Here is a 27,799-nt window from a genome sequence, read left to right on the forward strand (position 1 = left end):
TTGAAATTTTTGAACTAGATTGTATACTTTTTTTAATGTTTATTTATTTATTTTGAGAGAGAGATAGCGTACCTGCAAGCAGGGGAGGGGCAAAGAGAGAGGAGAGAGAGAATCCCAACATGAGGCTTCATTCATCTCATGACCATGAAATCATGAACTGAGCTGAAATCAAGAGTTGGACGCTTGGGGCACCCGGGTGGCTGAGTGGGTTAAGCGTCTGATCCTTGATTTCGACTTGGGTCATGATCTTGCAGTTGGTGAATTTGGGCCCTGCATTGGGCTCTGTGCTGACAGCGTGGAGCCTGTTTGGGATTCTCTCTCTCTCCCTCTCTCAATGCCCCTCCCTCACTCGTTTTCTATCCCCCTTTCTCTCTCAAAATAAGTAAAGCAAGAGTTGGTCACTTAACCAACTGAGCCACCTGTGCCTCCCCCTAGATTGTATACTTTAATTTTAAATGTGTTTAGTAAGGATTAATAAAAGAATATAAATATTTCAAAAATAAAGTAAATGTAGTATAAAGTATTATAGTGAGTGATATAAAATAATAGATTTTACATGCAGAAATTATATTGACCTGGTAAGATTATTGTTTTTGTTTTTATTTTAGTATTTAAATATTTGGCTGAAAAATATCTTCAGAAACTCAAACAGCAAATAGCTGAGGATCCAGAATTAATGCATTCAAGTAGTAACAAAATTGGTAAGTACTCAGAAAGTTTTAGTCCCATGTTTACCTGGTAAATTTATTTTCATTCATTATTATCATATTTACTATTTTTTTAATTAAAAAAAATTTTTTTAGTGTTTATTTTTGAGAGAGAGAGAGACAGAGCATGAGTGGGGGAGGGGCAGAGAGAGGGGAAGACAGAATCCAAAGTAGGCTCCAGGGTCTCTGAGCTGTCAGCACAGAGCTGGATACTGGGTTTGAATTCATGAGCTGAGAGATCATGACATGAGCACAGCCCCAGTCAGACTCCTAACTGATTGAGCCACCCAGGTGCCCCATATTTACTATTTTTTAATACAATATATTCCTTTCTTAAAAAAATGTGATTAGGAAGTATTAGGTAAGCAATTAAAAAAAAATTTTTTTAATGTTTATTTTTGAGAGAGAGAGATACAGACTGCAAGTGGGGGAGGGGCAGAGAGAGAAGGAGACAGAATCTGAAGCAGGCTCCAGGCTCCAAGCTGTCAGCACAGAGCCCAATGCGGGGCTCGAACTCACAAACTGCCAGATCATGACCTGAGCCGAAGTCAGACACTTAACCAGCTGAGCCACTCAGGTGCACCCCTCAGGTGCAATTTTTAAACTTAGTATCAGGTCTCATATTAAAAGGTATATTGAGTTAAAAGATTTTTTTTTAACTATTGAATTTTCTAAATTCATTTTATATTTTAGGAGAACAGAGATAAAGACTTTTTAAAATGGTCTGTTCTATAAATAAAGAAACTCTTAACACGTGTTCTGTACTTGTACTGTCTCCATACACTTTACTGATTTTATTTTTAATGCTAAATGCCTGCAAAGTTTAGCATTTCCTGAAGAACAAGTGTATTGTCTGCTCTGTAACAATAACTGACTAACCATGTCTTCTTGCTTGTTGCTTTGGCTTCCAAGAAGTTGAGAACCAAATTTTCTGTTTCTAAGGCCTTTTTTTTTTTTAATGTTTATTTAATTTGAGAGAGTGCACATGCATGTGAGTGTGAGCAGGGGAGGGGCTCTCAGCACAGAGCCCAACTTGGGGCTTGATCTCAAAAACTGCGAGACCATGACCTGAGCCCAAATCAAGAGTTGGACGCTTAACTGAATGAGTCACCCAGGCGCCCCTGTTTTGTTTTGTTTTGTTTAAAATTTTTTTTAATGTTTATTTATTCTTGAGACAGAGACAGAGCATGAACAGGGAAGGGGCAGAGAGAGAGGGAGACACAGAATCTGAAATAGGTTCCAGGCTCTGAGCTGTCAGCACAGAGCCTGACCTGGGGCTTGAACCCACGAACTGTGAGATCATGACCTGAGCCAAAGTCGGATGCTTAACCGACTGAGCCACCCAGGTGCCCTGTTTTGTTTTGTTTTAAATGTTTTATTTATTTTTGAGAGAGAGATCACAAGTTGTAGAGGGACAGAGAGCGCAGGGGACAGAAGATCTGAAGCAGGCTATGCACTGAGAGCAGCAAGCCTGATGAGGGGCTCGAACTCATGAACTGCAAGATCATGACCTGACCTGAAGTCGGATGCTCTGCTGACTGAGCCATCTAGGTACCCCAGGCGCCCTTGTTTCTTAAGTTTCTGTGTAGTCTCTTAAGGACTTCATATCTGTATTCTATCCAACTCCCCCTGCCCCCCACTAAGTAGTTTAGAAATTGGAGATTACATTTTAAGACCAGCACAGTTCAAAATGGAAACTCTAATAGTTAAACATTTTCTTTTATTTCATCCTTTTATCTACTCATCACTTTAATTATCTATAGACCATTTTGTTGTTGTTTTAGCCAAATAGGAAAATTTTACATTACAACCTGCTTTTATATATGCAGTGTTTTTATTAACATAAAATCTCACAAATACTGTTGTCACCTACAGATCTGGTATTCTTGAGGAAATTATACAATGTAAAAGATAATAAGTGAATTTATTAAAATTATCATATTTACTGGTCCCAAATTTCAGAAATGGATTGTTAGTGAAAAAATGCAGAGCAGTGTATATAGTTCATCACTATTTTGGTAGTCAAGGAAGGAAAGAAGTATATATATGTGCATTTTTGCTTACATATGCATAAAATATTTTTGGAAGGATACATAGGAAAAGTGATAAAACATGCATGCATTAGGGAAGGTAATCTGGAGATGTGAAAGGGAGACTTCATTGTAATCCTTTTTTTGTATCCTTTGAACTTTGAATGATGTATATTGGCTATTAAAAATGAATTGGATGGCTTAGTTGGTAGAGCAGGTGACTCTTGATCTCAGGATTGTGAGTTCAAGCCCCATGTTTACTTAAAAAAAAAAGATCAGAGTTTAAAAAAATAATAAATGAAATGAAAACAAAAGCTTAAAATTATAAATACTGAACATATTATGGACTTACTAAGAAACTGGATGCACAGTTTACATTTGGTAACCCTGAGCTGCATCAGTGCCATTCTCTGTGCTTTCTCTCAATTTATACAGGTGTCTTTAATACATCTGGTGGAAGTCACTCAGGTCAAAATTCAAGTACCCTTAATGGTGGAGATGTCATCAATCTTAGACCCAACAAACAGAGGACCAAGAAAAACAGAAATCCTTTTAGCAGCTGTAGCATACCCTAAAATGTTTTAGGGAGCAAAAAAGTTGAATTGTATTGTGCAATTCCGTAAGAAACACATCCAGCTGTCGTGGTATGTTACAAGTTTTTTTTTTTAGCAGACTTTGCACCTAATGGCTCTCTGAAAGTTGACAGACTTAAATACTCTTCTGCAGTGCTTTTCAGATGGAGTGACATCTTTGGTGGAAAAATTCCTGCCTTGTGGACTTGTTTTAATTTTTTTGCATCAGACGAAGCTTCTCCTGTTTTTGAAGGAATGGTCCATAAGAAGTGTCAAAAAACAGGTTTTGCTGAATTTGAAACGCTGGAAAACATAACTGAAATGCCTAAATATGTTGGTACAGATTTTAATATTATGGGTCAAGGAAAGATAGCAAGCATTCTTTTTCTGAAGTTGGTCATATAGCTTTTTGGAAAGTAGTACTGAATCTGAATACTTACAAAAAAATAATATTGAAAGGTAAGCTCTAAATCTTGCCAGACTGCATTGGGGTGTATTTTGGCAATGTTACTTGTGCAATATCTGTATAATTTAGAATGTGGAGGTATGCATGCAGACATCTGGTACTGAAATATACTGACGGTATGCTCAGTATTTAAGGAAACATAGAATCTAATTCATTCATAAAATCATTTACACATTGTGTGTATGTTAAAAGTTTTTATTTTCAAATAAGAAATTCCAGACATATATTTTGCAAAATGAGCTCAGATTTTAAAAGTGCTTTGTGCCAAATATATCATACCTAATTTTTACAGTGCTTTACTATCAGAATTTATATTGTTTATAATGTCTTTTAAAAGCAGTTTCCCTCTCTGACAGAGTAGATACAAGTCGAGTATAAATGTTTTAATGCTAGAATATCTCCCAGGTGAGACCTGTTGCAAAATCTCTCTCCTGCGTCCATCCATAAGTGCGGTGAGCTTGTGCTGGCCAGGTCACAGCGCACCTGCAGTTATCCCTTAGGTCCTGTGAAGTGCGGTGGTACTTCCAGTACCTTTCGCTGCTGACTGAAACGCAACTTTGAACTTTTAAGATTGTGCTAATAATGTTTTTAAATGCAGAAGAAATGATCTTTGGTCTTAATCTGCATTATGGATTTTATAATGCCCTGCAACTCTAAAGCATCTTTTCGTTTACACATTTTGTATGGTATTTTAAGATTATCACTTAAAAATTTCTATAAACTTCGGTTTGTATAGCACTTTCTCAAGAGCTCTGTTAACACCAAATACAAAATAATTTCTTTTAAGAAACGATTTTCATACGTAATCATGTGACAGCATAAATTTTGTGACTTGGGACAGGAGCTTTCCAACTAAGATAACTGCATGAACTCTGTTAAAAAGTGATTATCATTCATCAGTGACTTTGTTTTTAACCCTTGCTATCTACCTGGTTTTTACAGGATTTCAAGATATGTAAAAATAACTTTTTTTGGAAAATGTGTCAAAGTCGTTTTTCATTATTTGTACTATATGCATAATGTTATATGTATTTCTTTTGTATGTTTTCTCTCTCTCTCTCTCTCTCTCTCTCTCTCTCTCTCTCTGTCTCAAAGTTTTCCATCCGCACCGTCCTCCTCCCTCTGTCCAGATTACTATTAAGAAGATAATAGAAATTTCTGGGGCAAGTCCTTAGTAAGTGGTCAAGAGTGAATGTTTGCCTTTTCATAATACTGAAACAATCTGGCATTATCTATTTTAAAGTAATATAACAAGTTAATTTTTATGTCACCAGTTGTCTCCACACCCATTGCTGGCAGTGGGATAGGTGTTGGGGGAAACAAACTCAGTGCCTAACAATGGGTACCCTGTTAATGATTCATCTTTCCTTTTTTTCTCTCTTAAAATACGGTCTCTTTATTTTGCACAAAATATATTTTGTGGCGAATTGTTTTGTGGTCTTTAGTAGCCAAAGAAAATCATGTATGTAATATGTTCACATGTGTTCTATTTCAGATTAATTAAATGTGTGTGGGAAAGAGTTTGCTAGTTTTCTATATAATCTCTGATGATTGTTGAAGTTTCCTGATATTTGTAATATAATTTTACATACTTAGTTTTGTCCTTTTTTCTTTTCATAAGAACCGAAGAGAGATCTTTGTTACACATTTGAATTTTTATTTGCACTTGTGTATTTTAAACCTAACCATAATTGGTCATTTTAAATAACTAAGTACGTCTGAAAATCAGTCACAAATGATATGTTAAATACTTCCTCAGTTTAATTCTAAAGCCTTCAAAGTTGACATTAATTTTTTTCTTGAGACCCTTAATTCTCTTAAATAACCATTAATTTCTAATGAGCTATGGATGCTAAAGAAAAAACTGTGTAAGACTCCAGGATGTTGTTTGTGCATTTTTACATTATGGCTAGTTTTTAGTATACAGACACATAGCTGTGGGATAATTGCCATATTGCAGAGTTCCTCAAGTTTCCTTTTCTCTTTCAGTCAGTCTACTGAATTAAATAGCATACAGAATAGCTCATGTGAGGCAATATACCATTGAACTTTGAACAACACCAGTTTGAGCTGTGTGGGTCCACTTACATGATTTTTTACAATACTGTAAAATACAACACTGTATTTTTCTTCCTTACGGTTTTCTTAATAACCTTTTCTTTTCTCTGGCTTGCTTATTGTAAGAATACAATATACAATACATACAACATACAAAATATTTGTTAATAGTCTATTTTATTCGTAGGGCTTTCAGTCAATTGTAGGCTATTAACTTTTGGGGAGTCATTATACTTGTATTTTCCACTGTGCAGGGGTCAGTGCCCCAGTCCCTGTGTTGTTCAAGGATCAACTGTATTTCTGTTGTTATTAGTGCCATAAGATGATATTAGCTGCCATTAATTTAGTACTTACTATCAGGTAGGAACTATACAAAGTACCTTGCAAACAATAATTTAATTTTTGCAACTCTATGGAGGTATTATTTTTCCCTCCCTGTTTTTGAGAAAAAGGAGAACGAAGATGTGAGAGAAGTTTGTCAGTCGCATACTAGTTAGCAGCAAAGCCATTTTCTATCCCATTTTATAACTATTAATTTTCATATAGTCCAGACATAAAAAGATGTGCTATCTTCTTATTATACTTTACTATCTAATATATATATGTATATATGTGGATTTGATACTGCTTTATATATGCAGTTATATTTTATGGAGGAATTACTGCTAAGAACATTTTCAGATTATAAATGTTCTAACATACTGATTTATTTGATGCATTTATTTTAAAACGAAAACTAAAATAATAAAGAATAACTTTATTTTTCAATCAGAAGTCTAATTTCTCATCTGAAATTACGGGGAGGGAAGTATCTTAAAAGACTGATTTAATCATATTTTAGTGTATATTTATTTGATAGTTTTGTCTAAAAAAATTAAAGAATTAAAACATGATGAAAAGCTTTTGAATTGGGATTATGTACTTAGTAAGCAAAAAGAAATAAGTTAACCATTTTCAAGTACATTATAAAAGGTTTATATAAAGGGAATTCTGACCAGCCATTTTTAATTAAAGTAGAAGATCATAGGTGAAGGATTAAGCTTGGTTATATTGATTATTAAATGCTGAAATCATTTAATGAAGTTAAGTAATCTTCATAAATGAAAATACTAAATAAAAAAAATAGAGGCACCTGCCTGACTCAGTCAGTAGAGCAGAGTCAGTGACTCTTGATCTTGGGGTTATAAATTTGAGCCCCACATTGTGTAGAGATTACTTAAAAATAAAATCTTTAAAAAATATATTTTATCCATGCTGAATGCCAGTTTGGATGCAGAAGTTGTCATAAAAAGATTTTTATTTTCCCAATTGCTTATATCTCTTAGAATTCAGTTTTTCATACATTAAGTGACAGATTCACTTCAACATATTTCTATTATTTTTAATTGTTTAAGAGAAATCAAAGGCTAGATTTGCTTTCTCCTTGGTTGTTGTATTGTAGCATGTGTGATTCCTTTATATCTCTTATATTCTATCTTTGTGCTGTCATTAAATGTGTACATTTAATGTTATTCAAATTTTTCTATTTTTAAAACTGTAATGAGGATAGTTTGCTCTCCTATTAGAGTATAAGAAAAAACACCATGTCATACCAATCTTGAAATTTCCTCATATGGCTTTACACAGATTTATAAGTTACACTAATCAGCAGATTATAAACAAACACCTAAGATTTAAATGTGTGATACTTATTGCTGAGAGAAATTAAAGGAGATTTAAATAAATGGATATATTATATACACGATTGGAATACTCAATATTGTTTTGTTGTCAGCTCTTTCTAAATTGATCTGTAGATTCAGTGCAGTCAAAATCCCAGTAGGCTTTTCACTAAAAATTTCAAGCTTATGTAAAAGCTATGTGATGAACCTACAATAGCTAAAACAGTTTTGGAAAAGAACAAAGTTGAGGGACTGAGTCTCTATGATTTTTAAGACCTTGGGTATGGATGGGTACTGTAAACAAGACACATAGATCATTGAAATACAAATACAGTCCAGAAATACACCCACACAAATATGATCAAATGATTTTTTTTTTTATGTTTGGTTATTCTTGAGAGAGAGTTTGTGAGCATGAGTGGGGGAGGGGCAAAGAGGGAGGGAGAGAGAATCTGAAGCAGGCTCTGCTTTTGTCAGTGCAGAGCCTGACATAGGGCTCGAACCTACAAACCATGAGATCATGACCTGAGTTGAAGTCAGATGCTCAACCAACTGAGCCACCCAGGTGCCCCTATCAAGTGATTTTTTAAAAATACTCCACAATAATTCCATGGGGAAAGGGAAAATGTGCTGGAATAACAATATTTTGAATCTCAGGCCTTATCTCATACTACCCTTGAAAAGTAATTTGTAGTGTACTATTAACCTAAATGTAAATAAAAGCAAAAACTAAGGCTTTTAAAAGAGAACAGGAAATACCTTCATGACCTTGGGGTAAGCAAGTATTTCTTTGAACCCAGAAAACACTATAAAAGAAAATTGATAAGTTGTACATAATAAAAATTTTAAATTTCTCCTCATCAAGGGGCACCTGGGTGGCTCAGTCGGTTGAGTGTCTGACTTTGGTTTCTACTCAGGTCATGATCTCAGGGTTCTCAGGATCTAGCCCCATGTTGGGCTCCATGCTGACAGTCTGGAGCCTACTTGGGATTCTCTCTATTTCTGTCTCTCTCAAAATAAGTAAACTTTAAAAACAAAACAAAAAATTTCTCATCAAAAGACTTGGTTAAGAAAATGAATAGACAAGTATATTCGTAATGATCATGTCATTAGGGATTTATATCCATAATGTATTTTTGGGGAGCCTGGGTGGCTCAGTCGGTTAAGTGTCTGACTTCGGCTCAGGTCATGATCTCACGGTTCATGGGTTTGAGCCCCATTTCAGGCTCTGTGCTGACAGCTCAGAGCCTGGAGCCTGCTTCGGATTCTGTGTCTCCCTCTCTCTCTGCCCCTCCCCTGCCCTCTCTCTCCCTCTCAAAAATAAATATTTAAAAAAATAATAAAAAGCATAATATATTTTTAAAAAATCTTACAATTCATTTATAAAAGTAAAAATGAGCAAAATACTTTAACAGACACATTACAAGGAAAAGTATATGAATGGGCATTAAGTACATGGAAAAACGCTCAACATCATTAGTCATCAGATAAATGCAAGTTAATACAACAATACGATTATATCAGACACCTCTAAAATAGCTGAAATTAATGACTGACAAAATATTTGCATAGATGTGGAGAAACTGGAGTTCTGGCTCAATCACTTCAGAAGCCTTGGCAGTTTCTACTAAAATTAAAGATATGTCATCTGTATGACCCAGAAATTTCATTTCTAGGTATTTACCCAAGAGAAATAAAATTTTAGGTATATGAAAATGAATGTTCATGGCAGTTTTAAAATAGCCCCAAACTGGAAACAACCTAAATATCCACCAACACATGAAGTTGTACAAATTGTAGTATATTAATTAAATGAAATGCTACTCATAATTAAAGAGAACAAATTATTAATATACAAAACAACATGAATCTCAAAAACTATGCCGAATGAAGTCTGAAACAAGAGTATGTGCATATAATTTCATTTATATGAAGTTCTAGAGTAGGCAAATTTAAGATTAAAAAAATAACAGTGGTTGCCTCTGGAAACATGCATTGACAAGAAAAAGGCACAGAATATTTTTGGGTGAGGGAGATATCTTGATATGGGTATGTGTTACACAGCTATGCACATGCGTATGTATGTATGCATACACAGCTATATGCGTGTATCAAAACACATTGAATTCTACACTATGACCTGTATATTTCACTAAATTACACCTCAATAAAAAATTAGAAAAATAATGTGCTTCTTTTCTGGGAAATACTACCTTCATGATGAGTTATATTTAGATTAATAATTATTTGGGACTACTTCTAAGAAAGGTGGTGGCTTAAGCACTAGCCATTTGGATATCCTTTATGGAAACTGACCAAGTGACCAATGGAATATAAAATAGAGGAACAACCTGAGTAGTAGATAGTCTCCAAAGATGTCCCCCAGATAATTCTGCCCCTTCTTGTACATACCTGCAGCTACTTCCATCAGGAGGGAGAATTTATGTCTCCTCTTGAATCTGATGTGGGCTTGTAACTGCATTACCTAGTTGAATGCAGAGAAGAAACATTCTGGGATCTCTGAAACCAGGCATTAATAAGCCTTCTGCTTCCTTCCTCTGAAACCCAGTAGCCATGCTATGAGAAAACTCGAGTCAAGGGGAAAAGGATAAAGGGCTTCACCTAGTAGTACTAGCTGAGCTCACATATGATTGCCAGCACCAACCTGGAGCCATCTTGGAAATGGATCCCCTAGCCTGAGTCAAACCAACCTTACTAGTGCCATACAGAGCAGAGATGAGTGCCCCTTTGAGCCCTGCCCAAATTACAAAATCACAAGCAAAGAAATTGGTTATTGCTTTAAGTTACTAAATTTTGGAGTTGTGTGTTACATAACAATTGGTAATGAAAACAACTTGCATTAATATGAGGATATGGAAAATACCAACTACCTGGCACAAATTTCAAGGAGTTTTTCCCAAGTGGTATATATGGAACCAGATCAAAGTAGGACATGTAGGGCTTGCTCATAATTCCTTTCCTGAGGAAGGAGTGCTGGACTTCAGAGAGTATGTAGAGGAAATTCTGATGAAATGCTTAACACAAACCTTTTAGGATTCTGGTTGGGGTTGTATACATATTATAGATTAATTTGGGGTGAATTGTCATCTTCGTCGTGTTGAGTCTTCAGGAACATCATATTTATTTACTCATTTTACAACATTTATTTACTCAAGTCTATGTGTATGTGTGTATTTGCCAGTAAACTTTGAAATTTGTTAACTTTTCTGGTTGTTCATCCTAACAAAGTATCTATATTGGTCCAGTATTAGGATTTCAAATAAATTGTGTTGGAGATTATCTGGGTCCTTGGGCAAATCTTCTGGTTTCAAGAAGGGGTAAAAGTTGGGGTGCCTGGGTGGCTCAGTTGGTTGGGTGTCCGACTTCGGCTCAGGACATGATCTCATGGTTCATGGGTTTGAGCCCCACGTCGGGCTCTGTGCTGACAGCTCAGAGCCTGGAGCCTGCTTCAGATTCTGTGTACCCCTCCCCCACTTGTTTTCTCTCTCTCTCTCTCTCTCTCTCTCTCTCTCACAAAAATAAATTTTTAAAAAATTTTTAAAAGAAGGGGTAAAAGTTTGTATTTTCTTCAGTGATTTTGCAAGATTTACAGTATAAACAGCTTGTTTGAAGTAGGAAGAAGCTATCTCAAACAATTTCTCTAAAAATTTTTTTTCACTGATGTGCTAATCCGTTGCCTCTCAAGGTTTGTTCCTTGGCACTGCCCCCCCTTCCCACACTCACCCTGGCAACAGGCACTGATCCACGTTTTAGAGGTTCACAGGCCCCTCTGTGCTCCACTTCACAAGGGCAGGCTTAAGGAGCTGCGGTTCTGGCAGGGCCTCCTGCTGACAGCCTGAAGCTCTACTGCCCTCTCTCTAGTATGGGGGTGTGGGTTCAGTCATGGACATCATCACTAATTACGCAAGCAGGCTTTTCCTTTTTCATTTATTGACTTGCAGGTTGCTCATTTCCTCCTCGCCCCCACCTCCACCCCCTCTGGTTTTGTTTGTACTTTGTCTTATAGAAATTGCTCTGGCCTATACCATCTCTTTTTCCATCCCTGAAACAGAATTGTTCCTGTATTTATATTATACTGGCCATTTTTGAAAACATCCCTAAAATGGGAAGTTTCAGAATTATCTTTCTTTTTTTTTCTTATATTTTTTCAAAAAATTTTTAAGTTTTATTTATTTATTTTGAGAGAGAGCATGAATGAGGGAGGGGTAGAGAGAGAGGGAGAGAGAGAATCCCAAGCAGGCTCCACGCTACCCACACAGAGTCTGATGTGAGGCTCAAATTTACAACTCAAATTAGGAGATCATGACCTGAGCCGAAATCAAGAGTTGGACGCTTAACGGACTGAGCCACCCAGCTGCTCCCCAGAATACCTTTCTTAAGCAGATAGCTGATTATAACCAAATTTTAATGGTTCTCTCTAAAATCCAAAAATCTTAGCATTCAGGACTCCCCCAAGTTTTACTCCAGCTCACCTTCTTACTTTGCTTTTATGTATCTGATACTTTGACCATTACTGCTTTTAGAACATACCCTGAGTTTGCCATCTTGGGTCTTTTATTTTATTTCCTGACCCCAAATGTCCACTCATTTATCACATAGTTGTGGACTGCCTCATATACCAAACACTTTAAGTAGTAATTTTTTTTTAAACCAATCATGCTTAAACTTTGGAAGAAAATGTTTTCTTTGATCAAAACTATATTTTGTGTGTCTAAATGTTTAAAAATATCGAAGTTTAAACTGTGACAATATACAGAGCCTATCTATTGACACGTGAGTTGTGTTAATGCCAGTGGTTCACATGTAAGGAAGTGAGTTAAACTGTCATCCTGAACCAGATCATGATGCAGTAGGATGTGAAGCCATGAGCAGTGTCAGCTAATGGTAAATTAAGAGGGGGATTACGCTGAAGGAGTCTGTAGGTTTGTGGTGAAGAATAATTCCATAAATAATAACAGAACAGACAGCATGGCAAAAGATATGCTGGATTCTATCTTTAATTATAGATGCCAGGTGCTATGACTGATTATGTCCCCTCCCCCCAACCCTCAAATTCATATGTTGAAATCCTCATCTCAAGTGTGATGGTATCAGGAGGTAAGGCCTTTGAGAGCAGGGCCTTCATGAATGAGATTAGTGCTCTTATAAATGGGACCCCAGGGGGCTCATTTGCCCTTTCTGCCATGTGAAGACACTACAAAAGATGTCTACCCAAGAACCAGGAAGTAGGTTCTAACTGGACACCAAATCTGCTGGTGCCTTGGTTTTGAACTTCCCAGCCTCCAGAACTGTAAGAATTAAATTTCTGTTGTTTATAAGCCATTCATTCTATGGATGCTGTATATACATATACACACACACACACACATATGTGTGTGTGTGTGTGTGTGTGTGTGTGTGTGTGTGTATTAATTTTATTTTTGAGAGAGAGAGCAGGGAGGGACAGAGAGAAGGGGACAGAGGATCTGAACCAGGCTCTGTGCTGACAGCAGTGAACCCAATGTGGGGCTTGAACTCATGAATCGTGAGATCATGACCTGAGCCAAAGTCAGACACTCAACCAGCTGAGCCACCCAGCTGCCCCTGGATGCTATGTTTTTTTCTTTTTCTTTAAAAAAAAAATTTTTTTTTTTTTTTTTTTACGTTTATTTATTTTTGAGAGACAGAGAGAGAGCACAAGTAGGGGAGGGGCAGAGAGAGAATGAGACACAGAATCCGAAGCAGGCTCCAGGCTCTGAGCTGTCAGTACACAGCCTGATGCGGGGCTTGAACTCACACACTGTGAGATCATGACCTTAGCCGAAGTTGGATGCCCAACCAACTGAGCCACCCAGGCGCCCCTATGGTGTTTTCTTAAAGCAGCCCAAAGGAACTAAGACAGAAAATGGGTACTGAGAAGTGGGGTGCTGCTATAATAAATACCTAAAAATGTGGAAGTAGCTTTGGAACTAAGTAATGGGCAGAGACTGGTAAAGTTTTGAGGTACATGCTAGAAAAACCCCATATGCCCGTGAATGGACTATTAAGTGTGATTCTTGTGAGAGCTCAGAAAGGAAAGAGGAGAGTTGTGGAGGAAGCTTCAGTCCTATTAGAGAATACTGAAGTAATTCGGAGCAGGATGTTGGAAGGAACATGAATGGTGAAGACCATTCTGGTGAGGTCTCAGACAGAAATGAAGAGCCTGTTAGGGAAACTGGAGGAAAGGCAATCTGTTATAAAGTGGCAAAGAACTTGGCTGAATTGTGTTCATGTTTTAGTGTTTTGTTCTACCTTCCACATTCCCAGTTGGTCTTGCTTCTACTTGCTACTTCTCATGCATCCTACACATTGCTGCCAGAATGATCTTAAGCAAAATTAATTTGTAAAATCTTTGGGGCACCTGGGTGGCTCAGTTGGTTAAGGGTCTAATTCTTGACTCAGCTCAGGTCTTCATCTCAGGGTTGTGAGGTCAGGCCCCATGTTGGGCTCTGCACTGGGAATGAAGCCTACTTAAAAAAAAATAATTAATAATAATAATAATAATAAATTGTAAGATATTCTGCTTCAGAGCCTTGAATCATATTCATTGCCATATTGTCAAATTCTTTAGTAGGACCTTGCTCTTATATTGCTCTCTAGTCTTCACTCTAATCTGCTATAGTGAATACATTGTAGTTCACAGATTGCATCTGTTATTTAAAATTTCTGTGATGTTGATCAGTCTGTTTCTTCTCCTAGAATTTTCCCCTTCTCCTTCCTTGCCTTCCTAACTCCTGAATGTTCTTTAAGAATTCATGTCAGTACCTTCATCCCTCAGGAAGTCCTCCCTTATCATCGCGTGCTAAATTAAGTGTCTTCACTTAATTCTACTTCTTCTGGAATTCCCCTCTATGATTTCCCTCTATGATTATATTTATACCATACTACTTCTTAATCTGCTATTTAAATTTTGGTCTGCTTCAGAGCACCTACAATGTATCAGGCACCATACTAAATCTAAGAGGTAAAGTAATGATCAACAAAGACACAGTTCTTGCTCTTAGGGAGTTCAGAGACTAAAAAGAAGTCAGAAATTAAGCAAGGAATTGTAAATGCTCCAAAAGAAATATAAATTCTATGGTAAGGATAACAGAGAGACCTCAGGGATCAGGAATCTTTAGGCTGAGACATTTCTATCCCTCCATTAGACCATGAGCAACTTGAGATCGGTGAGAAATTATGTTGGTCTTAATGGGCACTTGATAGCTGTTCATGAGTGAATACCTATGTTCCATGATGGAAAGCTCTTTATTTCATGAGGCAGTAGATTAAATTTTTAGACTCCTCTAATATTTTTTCTTTAAAAACTTCTAAGTTTATTTATTTATTCATTTTAAAATTTACATTCAATTTAGTTAACATATAGTGTAATAATGATTTCAGGAATAGAATTTAGTGATTCATCACTTACATATAACACCCAGTGCTCATCTCCATTAAGTGTCCTCCTTAATGCCCTTTGCCCATTTAGTCCACCCCCCCACCCAAAACCCCTCCAGTAACCCTCAGTTTGTTCTCTGTTTAAGAGTCTCTTCTAGTTTATCCCTCTCCCTGTTTTTATATTATTTTTGCTCCCCTTCCTTTATGTTCATCTGTTTTGTATCATAAATTCCTCATATGAGTGAAGTCATATGATATTTGTCTTTCTCTGACTGACTTATTTCGCTTAGCATAGTACCTTCCAGTTCCATCCACATAGTTGCAAATGACAAGATTTCATTCTTTTTGACCTGGACCACTTTCTTACAACATACACAAAAATAAACTCAAAATGGATCAAAGACCTAAATGTAAGACAGGAAGCCATCAAAATCCTAAAGGAGAAAACAGACAACAACCTCTTTGACCTAGGCAAGGGGAACTTCTTACTTGACATGTCTCCAGAAGCAAGGGCAACAAAAGCAAAAATGAACTATTGGGACCTCATCAAGATAAAAATCTTCTGCACCACAAGGGAAACAATCAGCAAAACTGAAAGGCAACAGACAGAATGGGAGAAGATATTTGCAAATGAAGTATCAGATAAGGGGTTAGTATCCAAAATCTATAAAGAATTTATCAAACTCAACACCCCCCAAAAAATCCAGTGAAGGAATGGGCAAAAGACATGAGTAGACCCTTTTCCAAAGAAGACATCCAAATGGCTAACAGACATATGAAAACATGCTCCACGTCACTCATCATCAGGGAAATACAAATCAAAACCACAATGAAATACCACCTTGCACTGTCAGAATGGCTAAAATGAACAACTGAGGCAACAACAGATGTTGGTGAAGATGCAGAGAAAGGGGAACCCTTTTGCACTATTGGTAAGAATACAAACTGGTGCAGCTGCTCTGGAAAACAATATGGAGCTTCCTCAAAAAATTAAAAATAGAACTACCCTACCACTCAGCAATTGAATTACTAGGTATTTATTCAAAGGATATAGGAGTGCTGTTTCGAAAGGGCACATGCACCCAAATGTTTATAGGAGCACTATCAACAATAGCCGAAGTATGGAAAGACCCCAAATGTCCATTGACTGATCAATGAATAAAGATGTAGTACATGTATATAATTAAGTTTATTTCTTTTGAGAGAGAGAGAGAGAGAGAGAGAGAGAGAGAGAGAACAAGCTGGGGAGAGTCAGAGAGAGAAGGAGAGACAGAATCCCAAGCAGGTTCATCAGTGCAGAACCTGTTGTGAGACTCAAACTCAGAACTGTAAGATCATGACTTGAGCTGAAATCAAGAGTCAGATGCTTAACCAACTCTCTCTCTCAAAGTTCTACTTATTGTTCTTAGTTATGGATTCTGGAGGAGCTCAGGGTAAGTTTACTCTTTCTTCTATATAGTAGCCCTTCGAATATTTTAAAATGGTTATATGGCCTTATTTGGAGCAGGAGTAGGGTAGGGTGGAGTACAATGGTTAAATATTCCCTTCTTTCAAAGTAAGAGGAAAAAGTATTTGTACTTATTTGTCACCACCTGTTAAAGATGGTAGACTGAACACGAGCATTCATCTTTGCCACCTCTCCAAATCCCATTAAAATGACCTTAAAGATGTTTAAAAAGCTATAAATATCTCATATTCTAAGACAACAAGGGAGAGCAACAGCATACAATTTTGAAAGCTGGAGAGTGGATGGATTGGGGAGAAGTCCTTACCTGTCATAATCATATTATATCCAGGAAAGCAGAACCATAAACAGCGGTGGAGGAGCCCCAGAAGTGAGCCATCTTGCACCACAGTCCTCCCAGAGGCTCAAATTGGCAGGACTAAGTGTGTTAAATACACCTTTTTATTCTGATGTTTTGACCTCTGATGGTGGGGAGACTGAACCTCCCAGGGCTTCTCTCCCCACCTCTCCTATGAGGTTCTTCCATTCTGGGCTAATATTCTGCTGCCCTAATCATCCTAGGTTGGGAGTCAACACCTAAGGACAACCCCTGTGTCCCAGAGCCTGCTGAGATTATTTAAACTAGCCAGTCCTTGGCCTGCTTACCCTGCCTTTCCCAGTCCTCTCAGGAAATTGCAGTAAAGCCTGTTTCTCCCTCACTCCCTGTTATTGAACCAACCCTGGGGCTTCCCCTGTGGCTCTTTGTGGGTTGGCATGCTTCCTTCCGGGAATGGTGAATAACAAAAGATTTTCTTCAATGGCAAGTATCTCCTGACCTCAGTACTAATAAAACCTAAATGTTAAAAACCAGGAATCTCTGAAAAAGAAGGGTAAAATAAGATTGATTGATTTTTTTTAAAAACATTTTTATGTTTATTTATTTTTGAGAGAGAAAGAGAGAGACAGAGCACGAATAGGGGAGGGGCAGAGAGACAGGGAGATACAGAATCCAAAATAGGCTCCAGGTTCTAAGCTGTCAGCACAGAGCCCAAGATGTGGCTTGAACTCATAAACCATGAGATCATGAGCTGAGCCAAAGTTGGATGCTTAACCGACTGAGCCACCCAGGAGCCCCTGAAAGCTTTTATAAGAAGCAGTTAGATACTCCAGATCTCCTTTGCTCTCTCCCTGCTACTCGCCTTTTCTACCACCATGTATAGCTTGTCAGTTGCCTCTCTCTCACTATAGCAGATTTTGTTTGCTTTCTGAATAAAAGTGAACCAGAGGGAGTACCGGGCCCAGCTGAGAGGAGAGTACCACACTGAAAACAAGAGTGGTAAGTGCAAGTCCACATGTTGAAGGGAGAAACTCTAAATCCACTCAGCTCCAGATCAGTAGCAAGCAGGCTTAGAGCCTCCACATAGAACACTGGACATTTGGGGCACCTGGGTGGCTCAAGTCAGTTAAGCATTTGACTCTTTTTTTTTTTAATATAATTTTTTGTCAAATTGTCTTCCATACAACACCAAGTGCTCATCCCAAGTGCCCTCCTCAATGCCTATCACCCACTTTCCCCTCTCTCCCACCCCCCATCAACCCTCAGTTTGTTCTCTGTATTTGAGAGTCTCTTCTGGTTTGCCTCCCTCCCTCTCTGTAACTATTTTTTCCCCTTCCCTTCCCCCATAGTCTTCTGTTAAGTTTCTCAAGTTCTACATATGAGTGAAAATATATGATATCTGTCTTTCTCTGGCTGACTTATTTCACTTAGCATAATACCCTCCAGCTCCATCCATGTTGCTGCAAATGGCAGGATTTCCTTCTTTCTCATTGCCAAGTAGTATTCCACTGTATATATATACCAATTCTTCTTTATCCATTTATCAGTTGATGGAAATTTAGGCTCTTTCCATAATTTGGCTATTGTTGAGAGTGCTGCTATAAACATTGGGGTACATATGCCCCTATACATCAGCACTCCTGTATCCCTTGGATGAATCCCTAGCAGTGCTATTGCTGGGTCATAGGGTAGTTCTATTTTTAATTTTTTTTGAGGAATCTCCACACTGTTTTCCAGAGCAGCTAAGCATCTGACTCTTGATTTTGGCTCAGGTCATGATCTCACGGTTTGTGGGTTCAAGCCCCATGTTGGGCTCCATGCTGACAGTGCAGAGCCTGCTTGGGATTCTCTCTCCCCTGTCTGCCCCTCTCCTGCTTGTGCTTTCTCTCTTTCAAAATACATTTAAAAAAAAACTTTAAAAAATAAAATAACATTAAAAAAAATTTTTTTAAAAGAACATTGGACATCTAAGAAAAGGCCTTTCTTTGGAAATCTAAGAAAAGGCCTAAAGATACTGATAATTGGGAATCTCCCCAGGAATCACCTCAACCAGCTCACTAGTTGACAAAGCCCTGCCCATGCACACACAGCTTCAATTCAGGTTTGCACGTTCCACTCTTAAATGTGAATGAATTGTCAAGGATCCCCATACATTTGAGCAAAGCCTCCAACCTCAAAGACAGAGACAAAATCCAAGGGTAAGCTAAAGCTTAGAGAAAATAGAAACTAAGAGGGAGGAAAAAAAGCTAAAACAAATCCCAACACCACAGCTCATTAAAATCTACAGAGACATAATACAAAAATAACATATCCATGAAACAATAGATAACTAAAAGGAAAATTGTAAGAGTAAAAAAATTATTGGAAACTTAAAATATGATAGTGGAAAATTAAAAGCAATTTTTTTTGTGGAAAATTAAAATTTCAATGGAAGGATTGAAAGATAAAGCTGAGGAAATCTCCCATAAAGTAGAATAAAAATGGAAAGAGATAAAATGGGAGAGAACAGATAAAAAAATTAAAGGACTGATCAAAGTTCAATCCAACATCTATAAAACAAGAATTCCAGGAAGGCTATAGAAAGAGACTAGAAGTGAAAAAAAATCAAAGAAATAACTCAAGAAAAATTTTCAGAATGGAAGGACCTGATTCTATAGATTGAAAAGGTCCACCGTGTTCCCAGCACAGTGGAGGAGAAAAGACCTAAATCCAAGTACATCCTTATGAAATTTCCAAACTCTTGGGACAGAGATGTTAAAGGCTTCTAGAAAGAAAAACAGTCACATACAAAGGATCAGGAGTGAGACCAGGGATCAGACTTCTCAGCAGAAACACAGAAAGGCTGATGACAGTGGAACAGGGTTTCAAAGTTCTGAGAGTGAATAATTCCTGACCCAGAATTCTTCGCCTACCCAAACTAACAAATATGAGGGTATAATCAAAGCATTTTTAAACGTGAAAGGTTTTAAAAAAACTTATGTTCTATATATATGTTTCAGGAAGTTACTTGACAAGATATGTTATTAAAACAAAAGAGTTAACAAGGAGAAATACACCTGATCCAGGAAATGGGAGGTCCACCACAGGTGAGGAGTAGGGGAGAGCGGGGGCCAGCAGCTGTGAGAGGTAGGGGAGCAGCAAGTCCTGGATGGTAGAAAAGGGAGAGGCTCCAGAATGGCTATCTCCAGGGGGGATAAAATTGAAAGAATATATAAGGGTTTAAAAATGTTTTGAGAGAAGATTTACATTTCTAGGAAAGAGTTTGTGGTAAATTAATATAAGTTACATGGAAAGCTAAGCAAATGCAAAACAAGCACTAAGGAAAAGTACAAGAGAGGAAATATAATCACATTGTGCTACTTAGCTCAACAATGCAAATTATTTTATGGCCATAACAAAGTAAATACTGTTTGATCTAATCAAAACATGAGACAATTATGTATTAGGAGGAAGGAGAAGATTCGTAAGTGTGGATGTGTGGATGTGAGTGTGGGGGCAGTTAGTATGTAAGAGAATCATTTTCTCGTCTTCCATAATAGAAAGTTGATGGATATAGAAGATTAAGACATGTTTAAAGTAACAAAACTAAGTATAGAAATATGGCTATAAATACTAAAAGAAACAGAAAAGGATTGAAAATTCGTCCTTTGGAAACAAAAACCAGAGGCATACGAAGCTATTGGATTACTGTTTTCCATAATAAATTTTGTGGAACTATTTAATTTTTTAAACTATGAATATGTAAACTGATAAAGATAAAATTATATTAAAATTTCTTTGTAAACTGTTAAGTGACAGATCAAGACTATCACTATTATTAATAATGATATTAACAGTAATTGGTTCTTTACTTGGTTTGGTACAATGTTCAGCTAATTAAATGAGATCTGACATGTTAATGTCCAAAACACTGGTTGGCATATCATAAATGCTCAATAAAGAATGATTTCTTTCTTCTAGTACCTCTAAATGAAAGTACCTCTAACTTCCTTCATGTCAAAATATAGTAAAAGCCTCTAATAAAGCGTTAAAAATTCCCTGCCAATAAAATGTAATATGATATTGTGTTAACAGATAGAAAAAGTGAAATGTTTTGATTTTTTTTTGTCTACCAATAAATATTCCTTAAGGGAATTATTATGATATAAATTAGATTACTTGTAATCACAACTTAATACTGAAAAGAATTATAGTCGTATAGCTACAACATGGAAATCAAGTAACTTACAACTGACTTAAATTGTTTCATGTTTTCCTAAACCAATATGATGGTTACCAAATCAAAAAGAAAAACATGCTAGTTAATCATAGCATAAGCTTTTTTCCTAATATGGTATAAACAATTGTAAAGTTCTTACTGTATGACATCTTAGGGTGTGTATTTTCCTAACTCTCAGAGGAAGATTAGTAACATATCATGTGCTTGGTTTTTGGTTTGTGTGTGTGTGTGTGTGTGTGTGTGTGTGTGTGTAACCAAATTGCTGCCCAGACTTTATTTAGAGCCCTGAAAAGCCCAGGCTCCTTACATTATAATTAAGCAATGATGTAACCTGATCTGTATTTGTATCTGAACTGATTACAGGCAATCTCACAGTGATGTTTGCCTTGAGTGTTTTTTTAGGAATGATTTCTTACGGAAAAGAGGAATTTTATAGAAATCCCCCCCCCCTTTTTTTTTTAATCAAGTAGGCTTTACACCCAATGTGGGACTTGAATTCATGACCCTGAGATCAAGAGTTATACACTCTACCAACTGAGCCAGCCAGGCAGCCCTCTACAAATTGTTTTAAATACCTTTTATGAATTTTGTGGATATTCTCAAACAACATAGTATTATTTGTTCCAAAGACCATGTTTCCCAGTTTGGTACCAACCAAATACCATCTACCAAGGCCAGCCACCTATAAAATATAAGTTCTCAGAAGGTTCCTAGTGTTCAGTCAGCTCTCCTCTGCAGTCTGTAATTCATTGTTTCACCTTTTTACACTTTCCAGATGTCATTATTACATATACTCTGAAAATGCAAACGGTGAAAGAAATGCAAATGGTAATGGTCATTCACTACTGAATATTTCACCCTGATTAATTGCCTGAGAAGAGGGAAAGGAAGCTGTAGTGGGGAGACAATGAGGACAAGGTGTGGGTGTGTGAAGGTGATGGTGGTGGCTGTGGAGAGCCTGAGTGTAGAATAGGCTGCTGTGTGCACGTGGGGACCAAGGGACAAAGGATGCAGAAAGGAATGGTGCTGGTCCCCTAAAATAAAGATTAAGAGGGGATGTCAATAGAATATTAGCACAGATAGGGATGCCTGGGTGGCTCATACAGTTAAGTGTCCGACTGTTGATTTTGACTCAAGCTTTCTCTCAAAATAAATAAATATTTAAAGAAAAGACTATTAGCACAGATGAAGAGGTTAAATTCTATTTTACCTTATTTTTTAAAGTTTAAAAAATTTATTTATTTTGAGAGAGAGAGAGAGACTGAGTAGGGGAGGGGCAGAGAGAGAGGGAGGGAGAGAATCCCAGACAGGCTCTGCACTTACAGAGCCTGATGTGGGGCTCGCACTCATGAACCCATGAACCTTGACATCCCAACCTGAACTGAAATCAAGAGTCAGATACTCAACCCATTGAGCCACCCAGGTGCCCCAGTGAAATTCTATATTAAAACTGAGTGTTCAGAATGAGACACACAGCGTTTGGCTTACTGTTCCTTCTATATCATTTGAATCTAGCTAATATAATGGGGAAACACAGATACTTCAATTGCCTGAGAAAACCTTTCCTGACTTCCCTGATCTCCCCAATTATATTCCTTTCTTCTAAGTATTTTTTGCGGTTGTATTTTACATGTATTTGTGTGATTCTTTTATTTTATTATTCTCACCCACTAGACTGTAAATGCCCTAAGGAGAAGCACTTTGTCTTTTGAGGTTCACCATTGTATCCCAGTATGGCAATGGGTCCAGCACATAGTAGATTCTCCAAGAATATAGTTGACCCTTGAAAGCATGGAGGTTGGGGCACCAAGCCTCCATGCTGTTAAAAATCCACGTTTTGACTCCCCCAAAACTTAACTACTAATAGCCTACTGTTGACCAGAAGACTTACCAATAACAAATAGTTAACACATATTTTGTATGCTGTATGTGTTATATACCGCATTCTTATAATAAAGTAAGCTGGAGAAAAGAAAATGTTATTAAAGGGGCACCTGGATGGCTCAGTTGGTTAAACATCCAACTCTTGATTTTGGTTCAGGTCATGATCTCACAGTTCATGAATCGAGCCCTGCATCAGGCTCTGTGCTGACAGCACAGACCTTGCTTGGGATTCTCTGTCTCCTCTCTCTCTGCCCCTTCCCCTTGTGTGCATGCACTCTCTCTCAAAATAAATAAATAAACACTAAAAAAAAAAGCTGTGGAGCCCCTTGTTCAAAGAGCGGGAAAAACGTGCCATTAAAGGAACTAAAACAGAGGCCCCTGGCTGGCTCAGCCTGAATAGCATGCCACTCTTGATCTAGGGGTCCTGAGTTTGAGGCCCACATTAGGTACTAGAAATTACTTAAATAAATCAATTTTTAAAAAAGGAACTAAAATTTAAAGGTTTTTCTTTTAAAAAATCCCTATGTTATTATTATTTTTTTAACGTTTTATTTTATTTTTGAGACAGAGAGAGCATGAATGGGAGAGGGTCAGAGAGAGAAGGAGACACAGAATCTGAAACAGGCTCTGGGCTCTGAGCTGTCAGCACAGAGCCTGACGCGGGGCTCGAACTCATGGAGTGTGAGATCATGACTTGAGCTGAAGTCGGATGCTCAACTGACTGAGTCACCCAGGCACCCCAAAAATCCCTATATTATTTATGAAAGGTAATTGGGAAAATATTGATAACTGAGTAACAACATAACTTACAAATTTTAAAATAATATTTCTGATATAATTTTGTGAATGCAATAAATAGTAATACTTGATTAATGTGATATCTTGATTGATCATAAGACTTTTCTGGCTCATATTGCTGCAAATTTATTTATTATGTGATCAAAATGTACACTTTTAGCTTTATTTTCATTTGATATAATTGGAGTCTGCTGCGGGGCTTGATCCCAGGGCCTTGACCCTGGGGTCATGACCTGAGCTGAAGGCAAGATGTTCAATGGACCGAGCTGCCCAGGCACCCCACACACATATTTTTATAATTTAAAATTTTGGGATCGACTGATACAACTGTTCCTGAGCTCTTAAGAGTATTTGATAGGCTGTGACTACTTTGGGAAACATTCAAAAAAATGCTTTTTAAGTTTTATTTTTATTTAAGTAATCTCTGCACCCAACTTGGGGCTTGAACTCACAACCATGTGATCAAGTGTCACATGCCTTCTGCCTGAGCCAGCCAGGTGCCCCTACATTAGGATAAATTTCTGATCAATTATTTTGAAATGTAAATTTTAGTACATCTAGACTTGATGATTCTCATGGCACAACTGCTCTAGAAAGATTTAACCCTTCATAAAAATCCATATGTGTATGTCTGAGTGTGAATTTAACTTTCCATGAAAACTTATACATTGGCATTTTAATGTTTGTTCTGACATTTCCTGTAACTTGTGTACAACAGCCTGCCACTGCCTTCATCATTTGTATATAATTTGTATGTAATTCAGTAGGCCCATTTATGCATTATAATGCTTTATCTTTTTAAAAAATAAATTAATTAATTAATTTTTAAATTTACATCCAAGTTAGCATATAGTGCAACAATGATTTCAGGAGTAGATTCCTTAATGCCCCTTACCCATTTAGCCCATCCCCCCCTACAACCCCTCCAGCAGCCCTCTGTTCTCTATATTTAAGAGTCTCTTATGTTTTGTCCCCCTCCTTGTTTTGTTTTTTTTTTGAAAAATTTTTTTACATTTATTTATTTTTTGAGAGACATAGAGAGACAGAGCACAAGTTGGGGAGGGGCAGAGAGAGAAGGAGACACAGAATCTGAAACAGGCTCCAGGCTCCGAGCTGTCAGCACAGAGCCTGATGCGGGGATCAAACTCACAAACCGTGAGATCATGACCTGAGCCAAAGTCAGACGCTTAACCAACTGAACCACCCAGGCGCCCCTGTCACCCTCCTTGTTTTTAAGTTATTTTTGCTTCCCTTCTCTTATGTTCATCTGTTTTTATCTTAAATTCCTCATATGAGTGAAGTCATATGATATTTGTCTTCCTCTGACTGACCAATTTCGCTTAGCATAATAACCTCCAGTTCCATCCATGTAGTTGCAAATGGCAAGATTTTATTCTTTTTGATTGCCAAGTAATACTCCATTTATTCTTTTTGATTGCCAAGTAATACTCCATTCTTTTTGATTGCCAAGTAATATATATATATGCATATATATGTGTGTGTGTGTGTATATATATATATATATATATATATACACACACACACATACATACCACATCTTCTGTATCCATTGAACCTTCGAAGGACATCTGGGCTCTTTCCATACTTTGGCTATTGTTGATAGCACTGCTATAAACATTGGGGTGTATATACCCCTTCAAAACAGCACACCTGTATCCCTTGGATTAATACCTAGTAGTGTAATTGCTGGGTCATGGGGTATTTCTATTTTTAATTTTTTTGGGAACCTCAATACTGTTCTCCAGAGTGGCTGCAACAGTTTGTATTCCCACCAGCAGTGCAAAAGAGATCCTCTTTCCCTGCATCCTTGCCAACATCTGTTGTTGCCTGAGTTGTTAATGTTTGCCATTCTGGCCAATGTGAGGTGGTATCTCATTGTGGTTTTAATTTGTATTTCCCTGATAATGAGCGATGTTGAGCATTTTTTCATGTGTCCCTTGGCCATCTGGATGTCTTCTTTGGAGAAGTGTCTATTCATATCTTTTGCCCATTTCTTCACTGGATTATTTGTTTTTTGGGTGTTGAGTTTGACAAGTTCTTTATAGATTTTGGATACTAACCCTTTAACTGATATTTCATTTGCAAATATCTTCTCTCATTCTGTCTGTTACCTTTTAGTTTTGCTGATTGTTTCCCTTGAGGTGCAGAAGATTTTTATCTTGATGAGGTCCCAATAGTTCATTTTTGCTTTTGTTTCCCTTGCCTCTGGAGATGTGTTGAGTAAGAAGTTGTTGTGAACGAGGTCAAAGAGGTTTTTGCCTGCTTTCTCCTCTAGGATTTTGATGGCTTCCTGTCTTACGTTTAGGTCGTTCATCCATTTTGAGTTTATTTTTGTGTATGGTGTAAGAAAATGGTCCAGGTTCATTTTTATGCATGTTGTTGTCCAGTTTTCCCAGCACCATTTGCTGAAGAGACTGTCTTTCTTCCATTGGATAGTCTTTCCTGCTTTATCAATGATTAGTTGACCATACATTTGTGGGTCCATTTCTGGGTTCTCTCTTCTGTTCCATTGATCTGAGTGTCTGTTGTTGTGCCAGTACCATACTGTCTTGATGATTACAGCTTTGTAATACATCTTGAAGTCTGGGATTGTGATGTCTCCAGCTTTGGTTTTCTTTTTCAAGATTGCTTTGGCTATCAAACAATTTTACAGTTTTAGGATTGTTTGTTCTAGCTCTGCGAAGAATACTGGTGTTATTTTGATAAGGATTGCACTTTATCTTTAATTACAAGGAAAAACTTTTTTTTTTTTAATTTGAGAGAGAGCGCGAGAGAGCTCGAGTATGGGAGAAGGGCAGAGAAAGAGAGAGCATCTCTTTCCATTTTTTTCCATTGAATATGACAATCTTGAAACTTAATTTCTAAGTCTGTGGATATTTGTTCTGCTACATTGCACGGTTTTCAAAAACAAAGACTCTAAACAAAAGAATTGCCGTAACTCCCTATGATGCCTTATTGCAATGTCTGTGTATAATACTGTGATTTATAATAAGAAACAAATTTGGTCTTCCTCATTCCAGGCACAGAGCTACTAAAACCTTTGGCATTTCCTAACTGATGAGAGTAACAAAGTTGTTCCTTATTATATTAATGAGGTGAATTTTAAACCCCACTAAAGGGTGGGGGCTGAGTTGCGGGGGACACCAAACTGTGAATAGAGAGTTAGAACTTTTAGTTCCACCTCCTGACCTCTGGGCAGGGGAGGAGACTGGCGGTTCAATCAGTCAACAATGGTGAATAATTTAATCTGCTATGCCTGTGTGAAAAACCAAAACGGTGGGTTCCAAGAGCTTCCAGGTCGGTGAACACATGAAGGTGCTGGGAGAGTGGTACGCCTGGAGAGGGCATGGAAACTCTGTGCCCTGGTATGTCATCCTATGTATCTCTTCCATATGGCGGTTCCTCGGTTTATATCCTTTTTAATAAGCCAGTGACCTAGTAAGTAAAATGTTTCTCTGGGTTCTGTGAGCCACTCTAGCAAATTAATCAAATCCAAGGTGGGCGTTGTGGGAACCTCTGATTTATAGCAAATTGGTCAGATATACAGGTAACAACCTGGGCTCACTCTAGACATCTGAAGTGTATATGTGTGTGTGCAGGGAGGCAATCTTGTGAGATCATACCCTGAACCTATGGAGGCTGATGCCATCTCCAAATGCATAGTGTCAGAATTGGGTTGAATTCTCAGGCGCCTGCTGCTCTCCAGAAATTGCTTGGTGGTATGTGGCAAGTACTACCTCCCACCCCGCACAACATTGGAATTGTGTCCAGGACCCAAAAATTCTGTGTATATGCTTTTACTCTGTAATAATTACAGACAGGATTTGCTACCTGAGCACCAGCAGCGCCTGTTCCAGAGCTCAGGTGGGAGAGTTAATACTTGTGCAGACTCCCCAGGAAGAACTGGCTCAGGGGATGGACTGGCTGCTGCCCTCCCACCACAGGTGCCAGCACCGTTCCCTGGTGCGGCCAGTCCTCTGCTGCTTCTGCTACTGCCTTTGCCACCACCCATCTCTAATCACCTTGGAGCCCTGAGGCATGCAGGTGCTCACCAGATCCCCAGGACACCTGGTCTCTTGGCTTGACTTTTGTGCCGCAGACCATGTTCATGGGCCCGAGTTTACTGTTGCCTACAGCCCGTATCTGCTCTGCTCACATGCATGCTCCATTACCCCATCACGCC

General features: G+C 37.7%; 1 protein-coding gene across 3 annotated transcripts in view; it reads left to right on the top strand.

The window, feature by feature from the left end:
* The window catches only part of RAB23 (RAB23, member RAS oncogene family), a 36,060-nt gene extending 30,690 nt beyond the window's left edge, over positions 1 to 5,370 (top strand). For 2 of the 3 annotated variants that reach the window (XM_047860720.1, XM_047860722.1), the window contains 2 exons: positions 609 to 701; positions 3,464 to 5,370. In XM_047860720.1, the coding sequence (XP_047716676.1) occupies positions 609 to 701; positions 3,464 to 3,714 (344 nt within the window). In that variant the 3' untranslated portion in view covers positions 3,715 to 5,370. Of the gene's footprint in view, positions 1 to 608; positions 702 to 3,172 lie in introns of all 3 variants that reach the window. The other variant, XM_047860721.1, reaches the window with a different exon arrangement.
* The last annotated feature ends 22,429 nt before the right edge of the window (positions 5,371 to 27,799 follow it).

The sequence above is a fragment of the Prionailurus viverrinus genome, chromosome B2, assembly GCF_022837055.1.
Source record: "Prionailurus viverrinus isolate Anna chromosome B2, UM_Priviv_1.0, whole genome shotgun sequence".
Classification (NCBI taxonomy): Eukaryota; Metazoa; Chordata; class Mammalia; order Carnivora; family Felidae; genus Prionailurus; species Prionailurus viverrinus.